Source organism: Myxine glutinosa, chromosome 6 (genome assembly GCF_964187855.1).
Source record: "Myxine glutinosa chromosome 6, kmMyxGlut1.1, whole genome shotgun sequence".
Taxonomy (NCBI): domain Eukaryota; kingdom Metazoa; phylum Chordata; class Myxini; order Myxiniformes; family Myxinidae; genus Myxine; species Myxine glutinosa.
The window spans coordinates 80,131,164-80,159,041 of record NC_136266.1 but is presented as its reverse complement, the minus strand read 5'-3'; the positions used below and the strand labels follow the sequence as shown (position 1 = coordinate 80,159,041).

Here is a 27,878-nt window from a genome sequence, read left to right as displayed (position 1 = left end):
TTTACATCATAGATTGAGGTCTCGAACAGCAGTTTGTGCCCCTCCCCCCCGCCCCCGCGGTTACCCTAATGTCCCCCGATTAGACTTGTCCTGATGCCGAATCTGGCCGTAAGAATTCGGTGATCTGGCGTTGGCGGAGGGAGTTGATTTGGGCATGATACTGCTCCTCATAACCTGCCAGTGCCGTATTAATAAAGGAGCACCTTGCTTCACTGTTGATTGTTAAATCTTATCGACGTTTCTACATTAATCATGGTTTTGGTAAATACCTCGCACTGTTGACTCATTTATCCCAAATTTCTTTCCAACACTTCGCTTCGTTTCACAATTGTCTATCAACTGCACAATTTCGAATTTCTGAGCGTAAGTTAAGTTCTTCCTCTTCTTGATTGCCCTTGGTTTCTCTTTCCCCACGCTCGGTGAAGACGTAGAACCCTTTCCACCATTTCCGGTGCGCTATAGCACGTATTTGGGACGCAATAGTCGTGTGTGGTGGTTTTTTTTAGGTCGCCGTGATAGCAGAGAAACCCGATAGCTGAGTTCGCGATAGCCGAGGGTTCAGTGTACAGCTATTTGATCTTCATTTTTTTTTTTTTTTTTTTTTGTATACAAGATCGAGGCTCGTGAAAGAGCTAACATTAATCACACAAAAAGACAAACCGACACACAAAACACAAAAAACAAGGGGAGCGGTAGACAAGATGGGGAGAGAGGGGGAAGGACACAAAAGAGAGGGGGAAGGACACAAACACAACATTTGAGAGCAGTGACATCGGGAGGACTTGGGGGGAGGTGGGAGAGGATTAAAACATATGAACACTGCAAGGACTCTGGGGTGAATTACCGGGGGTAGAAAAGATCAAGGTTTTCGATGGGGGAAGATAAGAGATGGTGGTGAACAGCTGTTTTAAAGACCTGGAGGGAGGAGTGGGATTGAAGGGAGTGGGGGAGTTTGTTCCAGAGGTGGGAGAAAAGGGGAATGAAAGAGTGAAGGTGAGCAGAGAGCCTAGACTTTGGCAGTTTAACCAGAAGAGGGTTGCAGGCAGATCTTGTGCGACCTGAAGGAATATTGGGGGGACAGAGCACAGAGAGAGCTGGGGGAGCAAGGCCGGAGAGGAGTCGGTAGAAGACAGAAAGACCACCAACCTGCCTGCGGTGAGTGAGTGAAAGGCCCTCGGCGTTGACTACATCGCAGGAGATTCCAATGATTCTGAAAGCTTTGGCCTCAACAGCGTGAAGCGGAGCAAGGTGTGAGGCAGGAGCACCAGCCCAGAGGGGGGAACAGTATTCCATTGAGCTGCGGATGAAAGCCTTGTATGTGCTGAGGAGCTCAGGTGTGCCAAGGAAGGACTTCGCACGACGGAGGATGCCCAGTCGGCGACTGGCTTTGGAGGCCAGCTTGGAAATGTGGTTTTCCCAAGAAAGATCATGGCAGATAGTGAGACCCAAAAGCTTGAGCGACAGAACTTCTTGGAGAGGATTGTTGAGAAAGTAGATGGGAGGGTTGTCCAGTCGGTCCTTTCGGAGAGACATTGTAAGAGTGTGAGATTTGTCAGGATTGAAAGACATGTTCCACTTGTTTGACCAGTCTGTGATTTTGTCCAGGTCTGCAGAGAGTGAGGAGGCTGCAGACTGCCGATCTGAGGGATGAGGAATGGAGCGACAGAGAGTAGAGTCGTCAGCAAAGAGATAGAGAGGATTTTCAAGAGAGTCAGAGAGATCATTGATGAAGACCAGAAAAAGCACAGGGCCCAGAACACTACCTTGGGGAACTCCAGCCTGAACAGGAAGAGGAGATGAGAGAAACCCATTCAAGGCCACACGTTGACAATTTCAACAATATTGACAGATAAAGGTGATATAATATAACAAATATCATGAAACATTTACATTTTGTAGTCCATTGTTTAATTTAAATAAACATAAATGCAAATTTCACATGTGGAAAAAGTAAGTACACCCTTGTAGGTGGCTATACCACCTATACCAAAGGTGGTATAGCCCCCTTTGGCAGAAACAACCTCAAGTAGGCGTTTCTTATAACTGTCTACCAGTCTCTGACATCGACTGGGAGAAATTTTTGCCCACTTCTCCATGCAGCATTCTATCAGCTATGCGATGTTTGAGGGGTTTCTTGCATGCACAGCTCGTTTCAAATCTCCCCACAACATCTCGATGGGATTTAGATCCGGGTTTTGACTTAGCCATTCCAGAACCCTCCATTTCTTTCTTTTCAGCCATTCCTTGGTGGATTTACTGGTATGTTTAGGGTCATTGTCATATTGCAAGGTCCACCTTCGGTTGAGCTTCAACTTTCCGACAGATGGCCTCACATTATCCTCAAGCACCCTCTGGTACAATGAAGAATTCATAGTGGATTATATGATGGTGAGCTGCCCAGGCCCTGATGCAGCAAAGCTGCCCCAAACCATAATATTTCCACAACCATGCTTTACAGTTGGTATCAGGTTCTTGTGGTCAAATGCTGTCTTTGGTTTTTGCCAAACCTGTCTTCTGGTACTGTGGCCAAATAGCTCTACCTTTGACTCATCTGTCCAGAGCACATTGTTCCAGAAGTGCTGGTCTTTGCCTCGGTGTTCATTGGCAAACTTTAGTCTTGCCCTGATATTCTTTCTGGACAGCAAAGGTTTCCTCCTGGCACACCTCCCATGTAGATCAAATTTGTGAAGCCTCTTTCTAATAGTAGGCTCGTGCACTTTGACATCAGCAGTGGCAAGAGCTACCTGTAGGTCCCGTGATGACATTCTGGGGTTCTTAGAGACTTCTTTCAGCATCTTGCGGTCTGCTCTCGGGCTGAACTTTCTGGGGCGGCCTGGCCCGAACAAGTTGGCACTTGTTTGGAATCTTCTCCACTTGTTCCTCTGGTACATATTCCGGACAGTCGAAAGATTGATTTCAAATTGTTTGGAGATCTTTTTAAATCCCTTCCCAGACTCGTAGGCATCTATAACCTTCTTTCTGAAGGCCTCAGAGAGCTCGTTTGATCTAGGCATGGTGATGCCGCACACTTCAACAACAAAGAGCAAACCAAACTAAATGTCTGAGGTTTAAATAAGACAGGTTCCTCCAAGATCCTCTCTAACGATGTTCTAATCATTTGCACCTGAGCTAGTGCACCTGATTCGAATTTTAGGTATTTGAAGTAGTGATAAATGTAGGGGTGTACTTACTTTTTCCACATGCGAAATTTGCATTTATGTTTATTTAAATCTCCAATGCATCCAGGTACCTATCTAATTCCCATTTAAACATATCCATCCCTCCATTACCACTGCCATTCCATGCATTAGCCACTTTCCAACTGAAAGACCAACCAACCAACTAACCACCTTTAGAGGCCATTTTTCCCCGCAGAGCAGGGTTTGGCCTTTTTTGGGCACCGTGGTCCCCTTTTTGAAGCAATGTCTTATGGCCGGATGCCCTTCCTGCCGCCAACTCTGTTAGTCGCCTTTTGCGACACACAGGGAATTACCAGTGAACTGGTACTCAATTTGCCGACCTCGGAAGGATGACAGGTTGAGTCAACCCCCCTGACGTTAATTCAGCGATCGACCGGGATTCAAACCCAGGATCCTAGGATCCCAAGCTGGCACTCTAACCGCTAAGCCAACACCAGGCTTATTTAGGACAACATTTGTAGAAAAGATTTACGTAAACTTTTGGGTCAAACTGACTGACGCACCCCATCCCCTCCCCCCTCCCCTTACCCTTACCTCCTCTTTTCAGCCCTACTTGTAATTTTTATTCCTGACATATGTCTTCCCTGCATCAATCTCTTTCTCCATTTTCACGTAATTGGCACAATTGTTTTCAAACGTTTTCTCTCTTTTTATTTTTGCTTTTATTAACTCAACTGGACTATGTCCAGCTGAGTTTTTGTCGATACCCAGTGTCCGTCGTCTGTCTGTCTGTCTGTCGTCTGTAAACAATTTGAAGTCTACACTCTAAAAGTCACAAATATTGATTAAATTTGAATGAAACTTGTTATGCAGCATCTTTAAGACATAAACTAGTTTGGGATTGCATTTGGGCGTTGCACGCTCAAAAATGGGCGTGGCAGGGTGGCCGTATTGAAAAATCAATTTTTGTCAATCTGGTACTTCCTAATGTAGCTAGAAGGCTGAAACTTGGTGTGTAGACAGTTTGTAACAAACCTCAACACATATATTACGGGTTTTGACGATTTCCGAAAAATGACCCTGTTTAAACATGAGATACCTTCAACGTTACTGTACCTATTTGCACATATAAACTATATAGTTTGTGGTTCTATTATGCATATTCTAACCATATTGATATAGACCAGTTGAGTTCAGGTTCCCTGGAACCTCTAGTTTATATTTAACTCCTTACTTTTATTTAATTTTTGCAACATTTTCCTGCAGTGATGAAAACTACTTTGTCACCGACTATGCACTGCAGCAACACGTCAAGGCTGTTCTGCCCAAGTGTGACAAGAGTACTGTGGCTGGAACCAGTGGTGGTACTGGTGGTGGGAGTGGGCAGTCAGGCTGGCCTATGCTTGGTGGCATGTTGGTTCGGCAGTTGTCTGGTGGTTTCCCATTTCTCCTTGTGCTGGAGAAGAACCATGCAGGCGAGCGCGTTGAAATGATCCTCATATGCGAGTCAGTGTGAGTTCTATCAGTCATTGATAAGCTGCATATCATCCAATAGTACTGGTAAAATAGGCATCTTAATTGGGTATCAGTGATTTATTGTCCCTCCTCTCTCAGCAAAGTGTGCCATTTAGAGTTCCATACTGGACAAAAGGCTTTGTACTAAATTCAGAGCAGTGAGATAGGATGTCTGGATTCTTTTTTATGCATAATGGTGGAAATTTTGAGCCTTATGCACCACCATGTTTTTCCTTCCCCTCTGATTTCCCCCAATATCCCCCTTCCTTCTCTTCCAATGAAACTTTTAAATAATATGGAATAGACACAGGCCACACATAAGTTGGTAAAATAGAAATAAGCTGATTTCAGTTGCATTAACCACTCATGATGAGTAAGGAATGAGACTTATGTGCTGTTCATGCCATTTGGTGACCAGTGAAGAGTTGAATACAACATGTGCTCGCTCATGCAGCATCTGCGAGCTCCTGAAAGTGTCGACAACAGGAACAGGGTTGTTTGGGGGCACATTCACCAAAAGTGATAATGTAATTGCAGCTATATAATTGTTATTGAAACTCGCATTCCAGAAATATGAGGATGGGAGATTGGGATTAGAAGAAGGTGAGAGGTTGGGTGGGGAGGGGGTGGAGATTTGGAGGAGCGAGTGAACTTGAGGCCATTGGGTGGTAAATTAAGGCCTAAGCACTTGTACACTCTGTGGTGTAACTTGAGTACACAGCAATGAACATTTGCTTGTCAAACCTTTTCAGAACTATTGACTGCATTACAGTTTTGTTGAAGGCATGGAGTCATTGATTATGAATATTAAAATCCTGTTGAAAATGCAAATCTCAAAATGGTCTTCATCAGTATGGTGGGGTTATGGTGGAGAGGAATGTACGAGTATGTATTAAAACACTTGGACTGAAGCAACACAATGAAACACATTAATTATTTTCCTAAATCCCTTATTATTAACCTTATGCACACAACATTATTTGGTGCCTGGTGCACCCACATCCACATTTTCTCCCTTGTGCACCCACGTCAGCATTTTCTCCCTTGCACACTCATGTTGACATTTTCTCCCTTGCACACCCACACCCACATTTTCTCCCTTGCACACCCACACCCGCATTGTTTCTCTTGCGCACCAAGGCCCGCATTTTCTCCCTTGTATGCCTGTGCCCCCATTTTCTCCCTTGCGCACTAAGGCCCACATTTTCTCCCTCACGCATCCACATCTGCTTTGGTCACTTAGACCTGCATTTTATGCCTTGAGCATGCACGCCCGTGTGCTCAAGGTGAACAGGTGCCTGCAATTTTCACCACATGTTGCAGGTTAACCCGCAATTGTTTCTACTTGACACAGGCATGAGAACACTCATTACCACCTGGCACTTGTGAGCTAGCATTCATCACCACTTTGAGCAGGTGCACCTGCATGTGCAAAGCATAGTTTATGTCTCAGATCATAACAGTGATTGCATGATTGAAGGAACATTTTGCCACCACATTGTTTTTAGGTAGATTTCTATAAAATAATGGTATTTGTTGAGATATAAACAATGGTACTTTTAATAATTTTATAAAATTAAAAATGTAGGATCCATTACTTATTGCATAAATTATGCATCAAATACTAGTATAATATGTATCCACAAGCATCCTTAACCAAGTTGTGGAATGTTGACTGAGGCCCTCACTTTTTGGTTTTTCTTCCGCCCTCACTTTGTCACCTTTAATTGCTTTTTCACTTTGTCACTAACTTTGTCACCTTGTCACCAAAACCATGAAACCTAGCAGCGCCAAACTTTGCATGCATACACCTGAACCTCCAACAGATTGCAATGAGGAAAACTTGGTGTTTGGGTGTGTTATAACACCCTTTTTGAAGATGATTAACGAGGGGCTCATCAGAAAAAACCCGAAAAAGCCTTACCAATATGGCGGCCCACCATCTTGGTCAGCCCACTGCCAGTCACTGGGTTCTTAAGCCACCATTTTGTTTTGGCCTATTCAAATGGACCTTGCCTTGGATTGGATGCTGTAGACTAAATAAATGTCCAAATCTGGAGTGAAATCTGACAAAATTTACCATATCTAGCAATTTTATAACTAAGTGTATATATTCATTTATTTAAGCAAGGCTGTCATTCTCCATCTGGGGTTAGATTTTTTAAATTTAACTTAATAATAATTTTAAACTTAATTCATACTTCCAAGGGACAGGGTGTCACTCCACTGTACTTGTGATCTGTTTTTAAAATTCCTTGGCCATTTCAATCATTAGCAATCAGCTTGCTATTAAACAAGAATGTATCAATTGAATGCAGGTTTATTAGCAACAACGATGAACAATCAATCTGCAAGACAAAGAAAGCGATGGTAGATATTAGAATAAGATAATAGATACAGAATATGCAAATAACAATGCGCAGTATTACACAAGATGAGAACGCAATAGAGAACAGCACCATACAAGAGTTGTCTATCTCCCTTTCCCAAACACGTTCAATTGTGACACAGAATAGAATGAAAACTGGAGACCGAGAAAAAGGATCACATGAGTTTATAATTTATATTCTTCTGAATTGAATCGGGCTGGTGGTTTGATAATTCGCTTCGGGCGGCCCGTCACCACCCGATCAATCGTCAGAGTCCTCTGAGGGCAGTTCGTAATTTCCTGGTCCATTGTGGGAGTCTTCGGTGGGTGGTTAACTATCGCCCTGTCCGACGCCGGAGTCCCCTCCAGCTGGTCAATCATCACCCGAACCGTCAAGGGGGCAGAAATAGGCAGTGACTGTGGAGGTGTGGCGGTGGTCTGCACATGTGGTTGGTTAGCGACTCTCGCGGGTGGTGTCATCACGGTGGTGGAGCGGAGTGTCTGTGATGGTAAGCCCGGCGCAATGACATGTTGGGGTTCACCCTTCTGGGGAGTGGTAACAGGATTGAGACAGACTCTTGGAGCGGTGATGGGTTGGGTACCAGACATTAAGTATTTCGGTACGATTGGCATAACACTTGGCATAACGCTTGGCAGCATGCCACTTTTGCCAGTCGTAGTGGGAGTTGTCATGCTGAAAGGCGTAAAACGTCACAGGAACTTACGATTCCGGAGAGTGATTCTTCCGGAGCCATCCACCTTGACAACGTATTGATCGAATTGTTTTACCTCAATCACGGTTCCGGTCCGGTCCCATTTTCGTGGTTCCAGGCCGGTCTGGTTCTGGATCCGGACATGCTCCCCGACGGCCAGTGGAGGTAGTTTTGTCGTGTGTTCAGAGAGTCTTTCGATCTCCCTGGCATGCCGAATGTGCAAAGCTTCCTCATGATTGTTGCGTGTTTCCCGCCAGGTGTCCGATGGCAAGTATCTGCCTGGGATGATGGGTATGAAGTCCTTGACTGGCCTCTTGAAGATGATCATGGCTGGAGACAACCTAGTGTCCTGATCCGGTGCATTCTGGTACTGGAGTATTGCATGTTGGAACCGATCAGTGTCTAGTTCACCATTGGAACCAGTGTTATCGGTGATCATTCTTTTCGATGTTTTGACTGCGATCTCGGCACGACAGTTGCTGTGTGGGAAGGCAGTGGATGACAACCGATGGTTAACGCCCCACCGACGCAAGAAGTCTTGGGTGTCATGTGCCGTGAATTCTGGCCCACCGTCAGATGCCAATTCGTCGGGGATACCATAAGTGGCGAAGTTCGACCGCAGACATTTCACTAGGCCTTGTGCCCCGCCAGTTGTTAGCTGAATGATTGGCCAATTAGAGTAACGATCAACGGTGACCAAATAACTCCGACCCTTGTGATGAAAGTAATCTGAACAAACGTACTGGAAAGGGTAGGCAGGTTCAGCTGAGGCTGTAGGTGGAGCGCTTGGTTGCGATGGGGCCATCCGATTGCAGTGTGAGCAGCGATTGCGCATCTCATGAATCTGGGGAGTGATTCCAGGCCAAAAGATCGAGCTGCTGGCCCGGGTCGTCATAGCCGTGACTCCTTGGTGAGCAGCATGAAGATTCTCAAGGACAAGCTTCCGTAGCTTCGGTGGGATGATAATCCTCCCCTTGTAGACCACTATGCCATCAATAGTGTAGAGGTGTTCACGGAAGGGAAAGTATTCCAAAATGGACACAGGGAAATCGTCCCGACTGGCAGGTAGACCCTGCTCAATAGAATTGAGTAACTGCAGCATCTGAGTGTCACTTGCTGTTTCGTCCCGAACATCGTCCCAAGTGACGGACTGCACAGAATCGAGCGTCTTGATGGCTGCCATAGAAATAGCCATTTCCATGCCAGTGTCGTCATCTGTGGTCCACAGCCCAGTCAAGGTGTGCTGTCTTAGTGTAGTCGATGTGGCCACATCCATAATGGATGAAATGTCATCCACCAGTGGCAGTCGTTCCGATGGTCTGGCACCCGACGGATGTCGTGAAATCGCATCTGGTACGCAGTGTCGTTTTCCCGGGATGTAGATAATTCGGAAACGATATGCTAGAGTCCTTTCTTTCAAGTTGGCAAGCCGCGTGTTATGGATGTCCTCTAATCGTCTGTCGCCAAGAAGCTTGATTAAGGGCTTGTGATCGACGGCAATAATCAGGTTCTTGCATCCCAACACAAAATACTTTACTTTTTCCAGGCTGTCCGCCACTGCTAGAGCTTCACCCTCTATCGGAGCATAGCGCGACTCCGCTGCATGGGTGAAGCGGCCTCCAGCAAGGGTGATTTTCCAGCCATCGGGGCAGCACTGTGGGGTTTCACCAGGGCATCTGCAGTGTTTTTGGAGGAGCCAGAAGCCAATCCCATCCTTCGACCAGTCAGTTGCGAGACATGTTGTCCGTTCCTTGTCAAAGATCCGGACCCCATTTGCGACTTCAGATATGATGAGTCGTTTTGATTCTTCGAATAGGGATTGTAGTGTTGCATCCCAGTAGAAGGGGGTGGATGGTTTTAGGAGGTCCCGAAAAGGTCGCATCCTCTCGGTCATGCTGAAGCAGTATGTTACCTGATTGACTAGCCCAAACCAGGAGCGAATGTCAGTAATTGTTTTAGGTGTGGGGAAGTCCTGTATCGCTTGGATACCTTTGGCATGGTCGTACACTGTCCATGGTGATCTCGAATCCAGCGAATTCGACCGTGTCCTGACCAAAATGGAATTTCGTCGGATTTTGCGTAATCCCATTACGGCCGCACAGGTCGAGCCAGTTGCATGTCTGAAAAAAGCTCTCTTCCAATGTGTCGCTCCACATGATGGTATCATCAATACATTTGGACTTGTTTTTGAAGTCCGATACAATTTCGTCAAATCGTCTGGAGTATCCATCATCTGGAGCGATGTAACCTTGGGGAGTGGTGCAGTAACGGTATCGGCCCCATGGTGTGATGAACGTTGTCAGATGGCGGTCACATTCTCTGATTGGAACGCTGTGATAGCCATTCCAGGCGTCTGTTACCGTCTTTTTGGTGTTATGTGGCACCGCCATTGCTTGATGGAAGGGTGACTGGGTGTGGTGGGTCTCACGTGTGCAGTGCGCATTCAGTGGTTGCAGATCAACTGTCCTCCGTGGGGTCCCATCCTTCTTTGGACAGACGACCATTCTGCTGCACCATGTCACCAATTGGCACCGGTTCCAGAACCCCTAACCTGATGTCGCGATCGATACCAGCCTTGACTTCTGCCTGCCAGTGTAAGGGGACAGGCACTGGGGTGTGCACCGCTTTTGGTGTTGCCTCGGGGTCAACCATCAGTGTGAGAGGCGGACCTTCCATGTGGGGTAGTGGCTGGTGTTCGCAGACATTGAATGTGCTGCTTTTGTAGTACTCCAGTAGCCATTTCTCCAGCCTCTCTCGGTTCTCGTCAGTGGCCGGAAATGGGATAGATGTAGGCAGTGTAGGGGAAGCGATCTTTCCGGGCAGTTACAATTTGCATCGATAACTGATGCCACTGCAGCACCAACTGTGTTGGATTCGCCAATGGTTGGGAAGCTACTAGACACGAGGCCTAGATCGACGCATGCTTCACGACTGAGATACATGTTCCGTGTGTCAGGTGAGATGTAGCAGATTTGTCGGGTTTCAATAATGTCGCCATTGGCTGTGCGACCAGACAGGTGTAGGAGCATGGCGCCGATAATCCGGACCCTTCCACTGTTAACAGCATTCATCTTCAGGTTGACAGGTAACAGGTCTTCATTACGCAGCCCGAGTTTGTGGAAAATATTAAGTCCTGTGAGGCAGCTTTGACAGCCAGTGTCGGCCATGGCCTGGAGCCTGGCCGATTTTGGTCGGGATGACAGTGGCTGGCCGAAATGGTCATAAGCTTCCTTATCGATCCGTGCTATGAGTTTTATGTACGGCTGTGGTTGAGACTTCTTCTTGGTCCAGCCAGAGAGGTGGTCAAATATATGGTGGTCGAGGTGTAGTGGAGTTGACAAGGTGGCCATGGCCCTTTTAATTTGCGGCTTCCAAATGGCCATTTCTCGTTCCGTGACAGAGCAGAGGAGATCGTGGACCTGGCTGCTTTCTTCCACATCATGAGCATCCATTGATTTGTCCGTAGGTTTGTTGTCCACCTTTTTCTTGCCTCCCCGGCAGACATGTGCAAAATGGCCGCGAGTGGCGCATTTACTGCATGTTTTCCCGTAGGCATTGCAGAATTGACGCCTTTGGTCGATGTTCGGTTGTTTGCCATGACCAGTTTTGCCGCAATAACTACAAATGGCCGCCTGCTTGTCGGTAGTGATCAGGGCTCTTTTGTTCTTCCAGTTTTTGTATTGGCTTGCGCCATGAGCGCCTTCACTATCGAGCAAGGCATTCTGGGAACGTTTCCCTGCTTCCTTGGCCTCGACGAAAGTGAGAACTTCCTCCAAGCTCATGTTCTGATTTTGATCGCCGAGAATGTCCTGTTGTATATCGTGATCGGCGAGTCCCCGACATAGGACATCGCGAACCATGTCCTTGGTGTAGTTGACATCAGTAGGGGGATTGCATGAGCATACAACAGAAAACTTGCAGATCTCAGCTTGACCAGCCAGACGGGCTGCGTAGGTACGAATTGGTTCTTCTCGGTCCTGTCGCATGTTGTGGAGGTTGACGCGGGACACCATGGTATTCTCCTCTCGGACAGCAAGGGACCGAATGGCTTGTAGTATAGCTGCCTCGTCCTTGATTTCAATGCGTGGGTTGCTGCGGTGGAGGTCACGTCGTAGGTTAGCATCACAACATTCAAGGAGTTGAACGCGAACATCATTGCCGATTATCTGGGTCGCTGCCTTGTAACCATCCCATCTTCTGGTGAAATATTGCCAATCTTCGCTGGTGCCACCTGTTTGGATACGAGGACGGCTGACTTTGTCCGGTTTGGCTGGTGCAATGGACGTGTGAGTCATGGCGTGGATGGAGAGCTGGATAGCAGCAACGGCATTGTCGGTGCTGTCAGTAATGTAGACACAGCTCGGGAAGGGGCAGACTGCAGCAGGCATCTTCAGATGAGTTGATTGTTCATAAACAAGAATGTATCAATTGAATGCAGGTTTATTAGCAACAACGATGAACAATCAATCTGCAAGACAAAGAAAGCGATGGTAGATATTAGAATAAGATAATAGATACAGAATATGCAAATAACAATGCGCAGTATTACACAAGATGAGAACGCAACAGAGAACAGCACCATACAAGAGTTGTCTAGCTATCGCTTGCCAAGCCAGCCATTCCTTATCACCCATTTCACTGGAGTGATTAAGCTGCTTGGCTAGGGTTCTACAAATGAAGTCAGAAATACCTGTGCACTTAATTAATTAATCACAAGCCCGGGGAAGTTTGCATGTGTTATAAAACCCTTTTTGAATGTGATTAACCACCACTTGGTGAACGCTATCCAGGCTGATTTTGCAAGCCATGGCATTGCAGTAGACAGAGCTCCCTTTTTGTTTTTACGTAACCATTTTTTTATTGACTCACATATTTGTGGGATTATACAAACCCTCCCCTCCCTCCCCCTGCATTCCTCCCCCCCCCTCTTCCTTCCCTCCACCCCCTTCCCTTCCCCTCCCGCTCCTGCCTCTCCTCCCCCCTCTCTTCATATTCCCGTCAGGAAGCGACTCATTGTTACCCGGCAATGCTGGGTACTTTTGCTAGTCAGGAATAAATGGACTCGACCTCACTTCGCTCAGCCTTGGCTGATTTATAATTATCTCTTCGTATTTATATACATGCGTAGTAACATGATTTATAAAATACATGTGTTCATGTGCCATATTCGTTTTTTATTTTTTAAATCAACATTCCATACTTTTATTCTACTTTATATTCATCTCTACATATTTCCTGTCCACAGTAATGAGCGAGCACGATGGGTGAGTGCCATGACAAACAAGATGGTTCAAGACATGAATCTAAATCAGAAGGCAAAGCATATGGGAGGTAAGAGCCATATGTTGATGGTCTTTCATGTTGTAGTTATAATATTTCATTTTTATTTTAACATGAATTTTAATTTATACACAACTAGTAGAAGTAGCATTGCTAGGCAATGTGAGGTCACGATGCTGATGGGAATATTAAGAGAGGGGGAGGGGAAAGATTATGGGGAGAGACAGAGAGGAGAGGGAGAGAGACAGAGAGGGGTTGGGAAGAGAGAGTGGGGGAAAGGGAGAGAGGGGGCATTGCTGGAAAGACAGAGAGGGGTGGGAGAGAGGGAGGAGGAAGTGGGGAAGAAACAGAGAGGAGAGGGAGAGATAGAGGAGTGGGGGAGAGAGAAGGAGAGGGAGAGAAGAGAGAGGGATTCAGTTGGTTGGGGTCTGGGAGTAAGAGAGAGGAGGGGGAGATTGGAGAGGGGAGAGAGGGGGTGATGACCAGGGGGGGGGGGGAAGGAGAAAGGAGGGGGAGAGAGCAGGAGCAAATGCCAGGTTCCTCCTCCCACCCCTTTCCCTCACTCATCAGACCTCTTCCCCTGCCTCTTCCCATCACACCTCCCTCCGGACTCCCACACCACCCCTTCCCCTGATTCTGGGAGAGAGGGGGAAGGCGTGGCCTGTAGAATGGGCAGCGCTTATGACCCACAGACACAAACTCAGCGTTATATATTTTAACGCTTTATATATTTTACAGACATGAATGCTAAAGAGCGTGAAAATGGGGGAAAAAAACGAAAATGACTGAACTCATCAATTTCTTGTTCCACCCTCCTCCAATCCCCCCAATCCCTCCACACGCACACCATAACAGTTCATTGCAATTGGTGAGCAGCTTGGCTTTGTCATAGGCTATCAAGGCGAGTTTCCCTTTCTTGTGGAGTCTCACATTTCACCTCAACATTCAGGATGTAGGCCGAACGTGCCAGTGTGCGCCATCACAACCAGCGGAGTTTGGGGGTGGGGGCAAGGGGGGGGGGGGGGGGAGGAGTAATACCCTCAACTTTATTTTTTTTTCTCAGTAGTTTACAATTAAGATAAAAACATCCCGTATTTAAACGTGAGTAATAATAATGAACATAAACTGTATTTGTGATTTCATGTATACTCTAATTACACTAACAAACGGTAATTTTGGAAGTCAGACCGAGCTACCCATTATTAATATTAAGCCCTTGCCCCCCCCCCCCCAAATAGAGAAGTCAAACTACGCCATCATACAAAAGTTAATGACGTCATACACAGCGACGCCTTTTCGAAAATTACTTTACAGCACATCCCGCACATATATTTTATGGTACAAAACTTAAACAAACATTTAAACAATAAAATAGACATTCCAAAGCTTTTTGTTTCACTCTCACCAGGGTAAAGGTCTGTAAAAAAAAAAGAAAAAAAGATGTCGCTGCGTGATGACGACATGATGACGACATATATATACTTATTTTTTCATAAATCGCACAGAAGCAAACATAAGATATTTTTTGCTTGTAACAGTCCAATGCCTCACAAATTCCGGTGAGCAAAAATTGAGTTATAAACGGCACGTCACTGTGTCCATCAGACAGAAAGTTACAACGTTTGACGTCCCATAATGTGACACGGCTTTGTGTGGCGATTGGCATTTGGGTTTCTGGGCCATTGGAGAGAAAAGCGTCTCTTGGTTAAAAGGTGGTGCTGGTGACGTTTGGGGAGAGGAGGGAAGGCGTGGCTTGTGGAATTGGTGGCGCTTATGACCCACAGACACAAACTCCCAGCTTTATATATATATATATATATATATATATATATATATATATATATATGATTTCCTTGCAACTCTCAACATGTCATTACCAAGTAAAGTGGCCTGCAAAAGTATACATCCTGCTCGCAATAATGCCACATTTAAATGAATTACCAATTATGTAGAAACAATTTTTGCAAATGCACTTTTTTATTCATAACTGATCAAGAGATCAAACTAAACACTGCTTTAGTTGAAAGAGTTTACATGTCAGGAATACCTCCAAAAAACATGGGCAAAGCAACATTCACTGGTTACAAAGTATTCAGTCTCTTAGGTCAGTACTTGGTGGAAGCACCTTTTGCAACAATGACTGCTACGAGTCTTTTTGGGTAGTCCTCTTCCAGCTTTGCACAGTGAGATGGTGAAATCTTTGCCCATTCTTCACGTGAAAATTGCTTTAGTTATGCCAAGTTTGAGGGGATCGTTGCTGGATTGCAATCTTCAAGTCTCGCCATGCATGTTCAATTTTGGTTCAAGTCAGGGCTGTGGCCGGGCCACTCAATAACATTTATTTTCTTCTGATTCAGTCACTTCAGTGTGGCTTTAGCTTTGGGATACAGATCATTACCTCGTCCACCAAAGGTGGGTGGAGGTTAATTTTTCGCCCCTGTCTGTTTGTGAACAAAATATCTCAAAAAGAGATGTAGCATATGTGACAAGGACGAAATGATTAGATTTTGGTGAAGATCCGGATTCGGATCCGGCTACTAGAATTTTTAAAGCGATTCTTCACCATTGGGAGATCGGGACAAAAACTATACACAGCAGGATATCTCAAAGAGTTATGGACGGATTTGGACGAAACTTGGTGGACCGTTGGGTGTCTGACAAGGGCGATTCGATTCGATTTTGGTGAAGATCTGAGTATGGATTCGGATATGGGAATTATTTAATTTTTAAGTGATTCTTCACCATTGGGAGATGGGGCCAAAACGATACATAGCGGGATATCTCAAAAAGTTATGCATGGATTTGGACGAAATTTGTTGGACAGGTTGTGTGTTTGACAAGGAAGAATCGATTCAATTTTGGTGAAGATCTGGATCCAGATAATAGAATTTTAAAGTGATTCTTCACCATTGAGTGACATGGTGAACCAGGTGGAGGTATGCTATCTTCTGAGTGCCGTTGTAGTTTCATTGCTGAAATGTGAATTTCCTACCCAGTTTCATCAAAGTTTTCATCAAGGATTCTCCTGTACTGTGCACCGTTAATTGTCCCTTCTAACCTGACAAGTTTGCCAGTCCTTGCTGATGAAAAGCAGCCCCATAACATGGTGCTGCCACCACCATGCTTGACAATAGGGATGGTGTTGACTGGGTGATGTGCAGTGTTAGGCTTGCGCCAGACATAGCATTTGGAATTTAGACCAAAAAGTTAAAATTTCATCTCGATTGACAACAAAACCTCTCTCCACATGCCTGCAGTATCATTACGATGCTTTTTCGCAAACTCCTTATGAGCTTTTCGATTAGTCTTTTTCAGTACTGGCTTTTTTCTTGCCACCTGTCCATAGAAGCCATATTTGTGAAGGGAACAGGATATTGTTGATTGATGAAGCCTGACCCCCATCTCGGACATAGAGCCTTGCAGATCTTTCAAATCATTGATGTCTTCCACTTCTTAATGATGAATTTCACCGTACTTAAGGGGATAATGAGTGACTTGGTGAAATCTTATTTTAACCCTCTCCGGAACGGTGCTTCTCTACCCCTTTTATGTCTGACTTATTTGGAAAGCTCCTTACTCTTCATGATTTCCTTGTTGTTTGACCAAGGAAGTTGCATTTTAAAACTCCTCAGATAAGTGTGGGAGCTTAATTTTTCAGTTAAACCACTGATTACATACCGATGAAACCTATTACACTGATTTTTAACCTTTCAAACAGATAATATGCACCTGAAGTGATTTAGGGTTAATTAGACAAAGCCTTTTCATACTTATGTAATTGAGAATCATCTGATTTTCACTGTTAATCAAACTTATTCACATTTTATTTCATTTTAAATTTTATCACTTTGGACTAGTTTGTTAGACTCCATATATTAAATTTGATTTGAAAGCATCATGAAATAAGTTTAGGTGACATGAAAATGTGAAATATTTGGAGGGGAGCGAATACTTTTGCAGGCTGAGTTGTTATAAACCCCCCAAAAAATCCAAAACCAAAATTATATCCTATAAACCAAAAAATCCAAAACCAAAATTATACCCTATAAACCAAAAAATCCAAAACCAAAATTATATCCTATAAACCCAAAAATCCAAAACCAAAATTATACCCTATAAACCAAAAAATCCAAAACCAAAATTATACCCTATAAACCAAAAAATTATAAACTGAAAAAAAAAAAGTTATGTCCCCTACTTACAGTTTTTGCACTCTAATTAAAAGAAGGCTGTTTAGCATTGCAACCAGACACAATGGCCCATGATTTTGAGATCTCAGGTTCAAATCCTAATTCTTGATTTGTCCGTTTTCTACTAATGTCCTTGCAATTCAGGTAAACGTATCCTGAGGTCTTGTAACTTATTTAGCCTACATGTGGCAAGTGTGCAATCTCTTGTATACAGATTTAAATCGTGTTCATATACCGCCAATAGTACATCTAGGATAGTAGCTATATATTATAACAGCAAGGTGTGTGTGTGTGTGTGTGTGTGTGTGTGTGTGTGTGTGTGTGTGTGTGTGTGTGTGTGTGTGTGTGTGTGTGTGTGAGCGTGTGTGTGTGAGCGTATGTGTGAGCGTGTGCGTGTGCATGCGTGTGTGTGTTTGCATGTATGTGTGTGTGTATGTGTAGCCTTTTCTTTGATTTCTGTACAATTCCGCACCCATTGATCAATCTCCACCAAATTTTGCATATGTGATGGGGGTACCCAGGGACAGGTCATGCGCTCTCCCCTCCCTCCCCCCTAATCCTCCTACAATGAATTTCTCTGTACATATTTGTGTGTACATCTGAAAATCATTTTAAAAAACTTCTGAGCCAATCTCCACCAAATTATGCAGACTTGCTGGGAATATCCGGGTTCAGGCCACCTTTTGCCTCCTGTGTGTTGCAGCACCAAATTGAGCTGTATTTATGTAATTCTTGGAGGATTGTAAAGTTGTAGTAATTAATTGAATGCAGTAATTTTAAGATTGTTTCAGTATCCACAAAGGTGTTCATCAGATTACCCCACCCCAAGTGCTCTAAACCCCCCACCCACTGAAAGTCTGCCATCACCCCCCCCCGCCCCCCTTTACCCAAAGCCTCAACTTCCCACTCCCAACACTGTCCCGTCTTTGCTCTCCCTCCCCAACCCCCAAAACCCCAACTCTGTTCTCCCCTCTTCACCCCCCCCCCCCCCCCTTCTACTGATAAAAGCAAATGGGCATTCCCACATTGATAAACTAAAATATTTCTTCATTACTTCATCAAAACAGCGGAATATTTAACGGGACTTGACGGAAACAGCCACCTACATGTTAAGGTTTCATCACGGTCGCCTGTCCAACTCACAATTCCGTGAGAAATTCAGAAACCCCATGGAATTGCAACATAAACACAAAAACAATTATTATCTCTTAATGATGCATATATACACATCATTAAAAGTAAATGATGACATGTTTTTGTTGAAAATGTTGAGGTTTCCTGAAGTCCTCAGCCAAAGACCTTTATAATAACATGGGTTTTACGGTCCCTGGTTGAGTTGTTTAAGAGAAAATAGTCGGTAATGATAGCAAGGATCCGCAAACAACTGAGGTAAAAGCCCCCCTTGAGTGAATGCCGCACAGTTTTTTTGGGTGGTATAAAGACGACAGACTGCTGCATTGATCGCAGAGGCCCATCTGTACTGTGATCTCCAACCATTTGATATTTGATGATCCTTTTAATATTTGCTTAGGTTGTTTTACACTTCAGGGAAAACTTATATCGAGGGCATGGTGATTGTGAATATGACAGCTCTGAAGATGTCTCCAGCTTCGCATAGCAGTAAGCACCAATATGGCGGCTGTATGATGTTTAAGGTTGATATTGTGGGTGGAGTCAGGCCAGCTGTCCAACCAATGGGTGGAATGGAATGTTACACACACACAGACGGACGGATGAACGAACTATTGTATTATTATATTGATTACTAGCAGAAGTACCCGGCTTTGCTCGGGAGGTTTCATGGGAATTTGGGTTATGAGTGGGTTCCCAACAGCCACTCGGATTTTTTATTCTAGGTTTACACCTGTAGGCATTTGGCACCTTTATGGCAAGGTGCACCCGCCTTGACACGATACCGTCATTGAGTATTGTGACCTTTTTTTTAGAACTAAGAGCTTGCCAGACTTGCAGTCCAGCCACACTCTAATAGCACCACCACTGATGGTCCGCAACTGCTTATTAGTCATAGCTTATTTCGCAATTGACCTATATATCTATAGGACATTTTGGATAATTTAGCCCCACTTATGACCGGAAATTTCACTTAAGCACTTCAGTATAGACGATGTTGTGAGTCGTTGCAGTTGGAGTGTAAACAAAAAGATTGCAGGGACTTCCAACTCTGGAACAGCCTACATATAGCTGACCACGAGAAAAGCAAGACTCTTCCAGATGCAATCCTGCCACTGTTAATGTTTGTCCTTGTGATTTGTTGATAGACATGGCGAAACTGACCCTGACAGGAAACTGAAGTCTCTTGAACTGAAAGGGTAGGTCAGATGGTATGAGAGGAATGCGAGGAATGAAGACGTCCTCACCTTTGCCACTACCAGCGAGAATAGTGGCCTCAATAACATGGGGCATTAATTTATTGACCACAAGTCTTGTGCCATTGCACAGTCGAGGCTGATCCAAATTGCGTAGCAGCATTATTGGTGTTCCTACTTTAAGTTCAAGCCGATGAGGAGGCAGGCCAGGTGGTTCTAGCGAATTAAGAAATTAATTGGGGTAATTTACAACTTCAGATTGATCAACAACAGTGTCAACAGACTTGTATGTACGTGAGTCTCCAGGTATTGCTTGCAAGAGTTGCTCGTTTACTACATTGACTGTGGTGTTTTTTGGTGCCAGAATTGCCCTCTCGCACAACCATTTGTGATTTTGATAATGGTGCTGTAAGTTTGGGAACACCTTTCCTATCAAATCGTTGACTGAAATGACTACAGTGCTGATCGCAGCTGGATTTATGGTACCATCAGCAAGTACAGTTACTCGCCACAGGCAATGTCTGCCGAAAGTCACCTGACAGTAGAACAGTGACTCCTCCCATTGGGGCCTTGCAATTACACAAATCTTGCAATGTTCTGTCAAGTGCCTCTAATGCTCTTTTATGGGCCATTGTGCATTCATCCCAAACAATTAAGTGACATCTCTTTAGAACTTGACCAGCTCCAGAAGTTTTGGTAAGCCTGCAAACAGTGGCATCATTGATGGCTAGGTCCACCGGAAGCTTGAATGCAGAATGGGCAGTACGACCTCCTGGAAGTAAGGTGGCAGCAATGCCTGAAGAAGCAACAGCAACAGCTATTCGCTTCTGTTGGCAAACTTTGGCCAGCAATAGTTTAATGACAAAGGTTTTTCCTGTTCCTCCAGGAGCATCTAAGAAAAAGATACCTCCTTTCTGGTGGCGAACTCTGTCAATAATAGTAGAGTAAGCTGCCCTCTGATCTTCCAACAGCATGGGTTCATTTTCATCGACATATCTCGTCAGTGCATCAATGTTGTATGAGGTCTCTCTTAAAACGTTAGTTGTGAGGTTGTTGAATTCAGTTCGGTTAGTGTGCAGGAGACCAAATACATATAATTCTGGTCCATCCATTGATATGACCTGATTTTCTATGAATTTTAAGGCAGCGTTGTATATCTCATCAGTATAACCTATTTCAACTTCAGGGAATCTTAGCTGAGCCTGATGTTTGAAGTCCTCTGCCAGATCATCTCTGTACTTGAGCCATAATGCTAGAGGATTGGCAAGTTCACAAGTTTTTAGAAGGATGGCAAAAAAAATTCTGAGACTTCTTGCTGTCTGGCATACTGAGGCTTCTGATAATGTTGCATCCCATTGAGTATCATATTCTAGCAGGCCACATCTAAAGCATGCCTCCCTGTATGTAGCACAAACATGTTCATTGACAGTTCTGAGATCTTCAAACGATGTCGGACCTCTGACCTCATGAAGAAGTAGTCGTATTCTGACCTCGTGAAGAAGTAGTCATAAGGAAAAGCACTCATGCTGACTGGGATGAACAGTGTAAACTCTGTCCATTCTCCAAGCGAACAGCAAGCTGCTGTATGGCAGGATGTCGTTGATGTATGGGAAAGGCAAAGATTCTCCAGAAAGCCTCGTTGCTGCTGATGTATCTGCCTTGCTGATATTGTGTAACCTCATCGTGAATATTTGGCTGCTGAAGTGCAAACATAGCGGCATCAGATCCTTTGTTCACATATTTACAAATATACTTGATTGACTTGACCGAATTGCAGAACTCAACGTTAATGTGTGCATGGAAGGTTTTAGTGAGCAGTGGGCAGTCGGGGACAATCCATCTGTTATCTATTTCATGTTGTCCAATCTTTGTCTGAAATCCTCCATCCTCAGGCCTTCTTCGTCGGTAAGAGTGGTAGCCATCTTCTCCTGTTTGTGTCTCTTTCAATAATTGCCTTGGAAAACGTTTGGTGCACCTTCTGTCTTTCATGCATGGCGAGATGTAGTTAAGTGAACCAAAAGGACCATGAACCATCTGTGCTTTGACAATTTCAAATAGATCTTTGTCGTTCGTTGGATCTGGAAATTCTGCTGATATGATGGAGTCAATCTGGTTGGCACGAATTTTCGAGGAAAGCCAAATTAGAATGTGTACATGAGGCAATCCTCTTTTTTGCCATTCGATGGTGTACATGTGGCAACGTACTGATCCAAAAATATGTGATTTGGTGATAAGGTCCATTAATTTCACCACTTTGAGACGGAATACTCTGGCAGTGAGGTCATGTCTGTGAAAATGTGTTTGGCCGGGACGTAGCTCATCCTGGATTTCTTTCCATGTTGGATTGCAAGTAAATGTGATAAAGAGATCAGGTCGCCCATAAATGCGGACATACGTCATTGCATCTTGAGTTCTTTCATGCATGTATATGGGGCTGCCTGTAAAGCTTGATGGCAGGATGCAGAGTTGGCCAAGCTCTCCTCCAGCCACATCATTGTTCATTCCGTCTCGCAAGTGTATGTCGGAGTCGGATCTTAATTCTTTTTGGTGGATCCTGATGTAACACAACCTCTCTGCTTCAATCTTTGCATACATGTCCACAGCGAATTGATGGAAGAGGTTCTGACTTCGATGAAGTTGGTTAAAGGAATTGCCATGAACCATAAAGCGATGAGCATAGAAGTCCATGCAAGAGACAGTTTTTGTTGAGTTTGTACCAGCCTGTGGAATATTAAAGTGGTAGCCATATTCTCCATTCACGAAGAGCAAAGGATACTGGAGGGCATCGTAAGACCTATGGGTTTCACTGATGAAGTTAAGGTTGTTGTCACGACATTTGAGGACAATGTCTCTTCTGCCATATTCTTGGCCAGTCATAATGGCAGGCACCTCATTACGTGCTGGAGCATTGAATCTGCGTGCATGCTCACCGGATGGTCTTTTGTCAGCATCAATGATGATCTGAAATTCCAGGGTAGGAGCATTCTCAAGGGCATATTTAAAACTTTCGACATAGCTGTTACTTGAATGAAGCATTTCTTGCAGCTTCAAAATTAAATCAAATCTTGTACCCTGGTTGCTGTTGTATCTACTCTGGGCCTGTTGTTGAAGATCTCCAACAAAGTATATCTGCAAATACCGAGGCTGTTCATTTGGTCGAGGCTGGAGGGATCCTATCCTGTGGTAAATCTGTCCCTGAACTTTGAATGTTGGCATGAATCCTCCCTCTGTGATGACATTGGTGCTGAATGACGTCATTTGAAAGGCACAATTATATTTCCGAATATTCTGAAGGAAATGTTTGGACTCTGAAGTGGTGCCAAGAAGAAGATCCTTAAGTGGCTCAGATGGTTCAGGAAGCATAGTCAGCTGAACTTTGCCATTAGTGCAACACATGCCTGGTGTTTCTTTATCCCACTTTTTGGCGCTACACTTGTCACAAATCTTAGACATGGAACCAATGGTCACTAATTCCTGTGATGCATAATCATAGCTTGTGTCATAGTTGAAAGCACCTTGGTACCTCTGTTGCATTGTGAATGGTCGAGATCTTACCTCAGCATGACTTGTCCTATCTCTTTGACGCCTAGTCTGACGTTCATCTGGAGTTTCCTCCTGCCGTCGAGTTGACCGTCGGAAGACCTGTTCTTGGAGGCGAGACTGCCTCTGTTCTAGTGCTTCCTGCTGCCTTTCAGCTCTTCGTCTGGCAGCGTTTTCTTGGAGTCGTGACTGTCTTTCCTCGAGTGTCTCTTGGTCTATAAGAGCTGATCGCCTGCGTGCCAGGGTTTGAAGTTCCTGCTGATGTTACACGTCTGTCCGTGCTTCTCTTCGTGTCTGCATATGGAGGGCTGCAGGTGACTTTCCGAAATTTGGCCGCTTTTTGGGTGGCATCGTAGTAGGGAAAACTGTCGCTTTTCGTTTTATAATGGGAAGAGGTGGGGAAAACGCTCGTTTTTTAAAATGGAAAACGTTCGCTTTACTTCTAAAATAGGAATAAATCGGAGATTTTCGAAGCAAGGAAATAAATCGGAATGAAAAAAATAGGAATAAATCGGTGAAATAGGAATAATAATAATAATGAAGAAACGTGGCGAAAACGTTCGCTATTAAAATGAATGTTGAAGTAACGCCACGGCTTAGATAGGATTATTAGGAAGGGCGGAGACCTTAGGGAGGCGGAGACTATTTAAATTGTCCAATAGAAAAAGGGTAAAAAAATTTGACCCTTCTAGAAAGGTCAAATATTTCGTGGTCCCGCCTTTTTGGGTTTGTTTTTTTTTAGTTTCGAGCTCGGGGGGTGCGATTTCAGTAATTTTAAAGACTGCCATTGGATTCCCCATATAAAACTACCCCTAGTTGTGCACCAATAAGACCTCAAAGTAGGCGCATACGGATTTGTATACCTAACGACACCACAAACAGACATTGCCTTTTATTATATAGATTATAGTTCACCTACTTTTTACGAAGGGCACCGTGGGATCTTTAACGTTCAGCAAATAACGCTGCCAGGTGGCATACCCAGATGTACAGTCATGTGAAAAAGTAAGTACACCCCATGTAAAGTTTTGACTTTTTCAACATATTTCAACATACAGCTATTTGATCTTCATTTAAACAGCATCTACAGATAAAGGTAATCTAATTGAACAAAAAACAATGAAAAATTGACTTTGTAATAATGTTATTATTTATTTAACAAAATTATTTATTCAACAAAAAATTAACAGAGATGCCATTTCCTTGTGTGGAAAAAGTAAGTACACCCCTGGCTCTAATAGGTGGTATTGCCCCCTTTGGCAAAAACAACCTCAAGTTGGCGTTTCTTATAACTGTCTACCAGTCATTGACATCGACTGGGAGAATTTTTTTCCCACTCCTCCATGCAGAATTCTTTCAACTGTGCGATGTTTGAGGGGTTTCTTGCATGCACAGCTCGTTTCAAATCCCCCCACAACATCTCGATGGGATTTAGATCCAGGCTTTGACTTGGCCATTCCAGAACACTCCATTTCTTTCTTTTCAGCCATTCCTTGGTGGATTTACTGGTATGTTTAGGGTCATTGTCATGTTGCAAGGTCCACCTTCGGTTGAGCTTCAACCTTCCGACAGATGGCCTCACATTATCCTCAAGCACCCTCTGGTACAATGAAGAATTCAAAGTGGATTATATGATGGTGAGCTGCCCAGGCCCTGATGCAGCAAAGCTGCCCCAAACCATAATATTTCCACCACCATGCTTTACAGTTGGTATCAGGTTCTTGTGGTCAAATGCTGTCTTTGGTTTTCGCCAAACATGTCTTCTGGTACTGTGGCCAAATAGCTCTACCTTTGACTCATCTGTCCAGAGCACATTGTTCCAGAAGTGCTGGTCTTTGCCTCGGTGTTCATTGGCAAACTTTAGTATTGCGCTGATGTTCTTTCTGGACAGCAAAGGTTTCCTCCTGGCACACCTCCCATGTCGATCAAATTTGTGCAGCCTCCTCCTAATGGTAGACTCGTGCACTTTGACATCAACAGTGGCAAGCGCTACCTGTAGGTCCCGTGATGACATTCTGAGGTTCTTAGAGACTTCTTTCAGCATCTTGCGGTCTGCTTTCTGGCTGAACTTGCTGGGGCGGCCTGGTCTGAACAAGTTGACAGTTGTTTGTAATCTTCTGCACTTGTAGATGATCTTCCGGACAGTCGAATGATTGATTTCAAATTGTTTGGAGATCTTTTTAAATCCCTCGCCCCAATTCGTAGGCATCTATAACCTTCTTTCTGAAGGCCTCAGAGAGCTCTTTTGATCTAGGCATGGTGACGCCACACACTGCAACAACAAAGAGCAAACCAAACTAAATGTCTGAGGTTTAAATAAGACAGGTTCCTCCAAGATCCTCTCTAACGATGTTCTTATCATTTGCACCTGAGCTGGTGCACCTGATTCTAATTTTAGGTATTTGAAGTAGTGATAAATGTAGGGGTGTACTTACTTTTTCCACATGCGAAATTTGCATTTATGTTTATTTAAATTATACAATGGACTACAAAATGTAAATGTTTCATGATATTTGTTATATTATATCACCTTTATCTATCAATATTGTTGAAATGAAGATCAAATAGCTGTATGTTGAAATATATTGAAAAAGTCAAAACTTTACATGGGGTGTACTTGCTTTTTCACGTGACTGTACGTCCATACAAGGGGCAGCACGTACAATGATGTCTTGCCCTGCCTGCAATACCGCAGGAGGACAGTTTATAACAACTCTGCAAGTGTGCCTACCTCTAGGCCGTCTTCCCAGCCGAGAGAGCTGGTGTTGTTGACACAAGTCATCTGCTGACCTTACTTTGTCAAATACTGTTTATCTGTGCTCAGCCTTTAAGCAGGTGGAGGCAATTCGCACATACAGTGCCAAGCAGCCGGATGAACTGTCACTTACCACAGCCGAGGTGGTGATGTTGTGGCAAACTACAACAGATGGTATGACTAAGTTCTGTCTGGCCATGTGCTTTTTCCTGGTGTTCAAAATGTAATATTTTCTTGTGCTGTTGGTGTTTTGTATAACACAGTATAGTCTCGTTAAGACAAAATAATGCATCACATGACCATTTTTTCTCAGTGAGTAATCAGACTCCATATTTGTTAACTATTGTTTCAAACTTTTGCGATGCTTCATCCTATTGGAGTTCATTTATGGAATTTTAACTCCATATTTTAAAAGTGATTTTGAAAGACAAGAATAAATATACCAGAAAGGCTTCGTTGATTGATAAGATGCATGTTGGTGTGGCCTGGGTTGTGGCTGGTTGTGCAACAGGTTGGTACGAAGGGGAAAGACTTCACAACGGAGAGCAAGGTTGGTTCCCGGCTGAGTACTGCAAGGAAATCACCTGTCAATTGACAATCCAACACAACATCCAACGCCTGGAGAGGTTTATGGGAATTGAAACAGTTGTTTAAAAAAAAATCGCAATTTGTCTTTTGTGATACACTAGATGGCGTAGATAACACATGGAGATGGAGAGACTTTTTTTTAGTTTTTCTATGTCCAGCAGTTCATTCTGCTCATTTGTTTCTTCAGATAAGTACTTGCCTTGTGCTGATTAATTACCTTGTGGTGCACCTATATTGCTAAATTTGGCGGAACCTAAGCATGGTTTGTCTTTTATCCAAGTGGGTCAAATTATGAGTGCACATGTTTTTATGCATTATGCATTCAATGCAATATGTATGAGAAACTGGTGTGCGAAAAGGCTGTTTGGCCCATCAAACCTGTGCCATATCATCCATTTGTGGGCCTGACTTATAAAAAGACAGGATTGCATTTAAAGTTTCTCCCTGAATGATTCTGCAATGTACAGCTTGTCATCTTGTGGTTTTAGGTCCCTAAAACAATATGTTTGATACAAATGTATGTGTTTTAATCTTCTCGTTGATAAGCCGAGGTTCTCCTGACCTGACGAGGTTCTCCAGAAGCCATGGTTAATAATGCCATTCTTTTTTCAAGCATTTCCCGTGGTGTTGCATGATGATGACGTTATATTTTATATGCTTCTGTTTTTTTTTATTGCACCACAACAGACTTTCAAAGGAGACAAAATAATGGTGGGCACAGTGATCCAGGCATAAGGTCTTTTTTTTACATTTTACAATGGTCTCTCATTTCATTGTCTGTGACAATACCCCCTGCCCTAACTCAAAGGATGACAATTGTCTTCAAATTCCTCCTGAGGAGGTTATTGCATGTGATATATTTGATGTGTTGTATGATGTATTCATGTATTACTTGGAGGTATGATCACTGTCTGTGCAGCCTGGTTAAAAAAAAAGTTTCCAATGTGAATCCAGAAATATATAATAGATTTATTTGTGTTTCTGTCATTCAAAGAAGCTTTACATATCTAAGTACACTATATAAAGAAGAGTTGGTGCCAATTACATGAGTAATAAATTGTATTTTGTACAACTGCTTATAGTGCATATCTGCGTGGACGTACAGTATGCTTTGGATGATTTATTTACAGTCGTTCTGATGTTTTTATTTTTATTTCCTTGCACTGACTATTTGTAAATGTAAATAAATAAAACATGTAGATAAACTGCATTCCTTCTTTCCATGTGAAATTGTTTGCCTTGGGTACTCTGAATTAAATCTACTGAATTCTTAATTTGGTTGTCAGGCGGGACTGTGATGTGCTGTTGTTTGATGTAGTTTGTACTTCCATATGCACATTATCCAAAAAATAATATAAAGGTACAGCCATACAACAAATAGTACTAATAAAGACTTCTGTACCAAATTTGGAACAAATAGAGCACACTTATTCTCAGGTAACATTTCATTCATTCATTCATT

General features: G+C 43.7%; 1 protein-coding gene across 2 annotated transcripts in view; it reads left to right on the top strand.

Moving 5' to 3' along the window:
• Nucleotides 1–27,626, top strand: part of LOC137429992 (rho guanine nucleotide exchange factor 26) — a 110,965-nt gene extending 83,339 nt beyond the window's left edge. For both annotated transcript variants that reach the window (XM_078780039.1, XM_078780038.1), the window contains exons 13-16: nucleotides 4,407–4,652; nucleotides 12,982–13,067; nucleotides 25,898–26,002; nucleotides 26,340–27,626. In XM_078780039.1, coding sequence (XP_078636165.1) covers nucleotides 4,407–4,652; nucleotides 12,982–13,067; nucleotides 25,898–26,002; nucleotides 26,340–26,482 — 580 coding nt within the window. In that variant the 3' untranslated portion in view covers nucleotides 26,483–27,626. The remainder of the gene's footprint in view (nucleotides 1–4,406; nucleotides 4,653–12,981; nucleotides 13,068–25,897; nucleotides 26,003–26,339) is intronic.
• The last annotated feature ends 252 nt before the right edge of the window (nucleotides 27,627–27,878 follow it).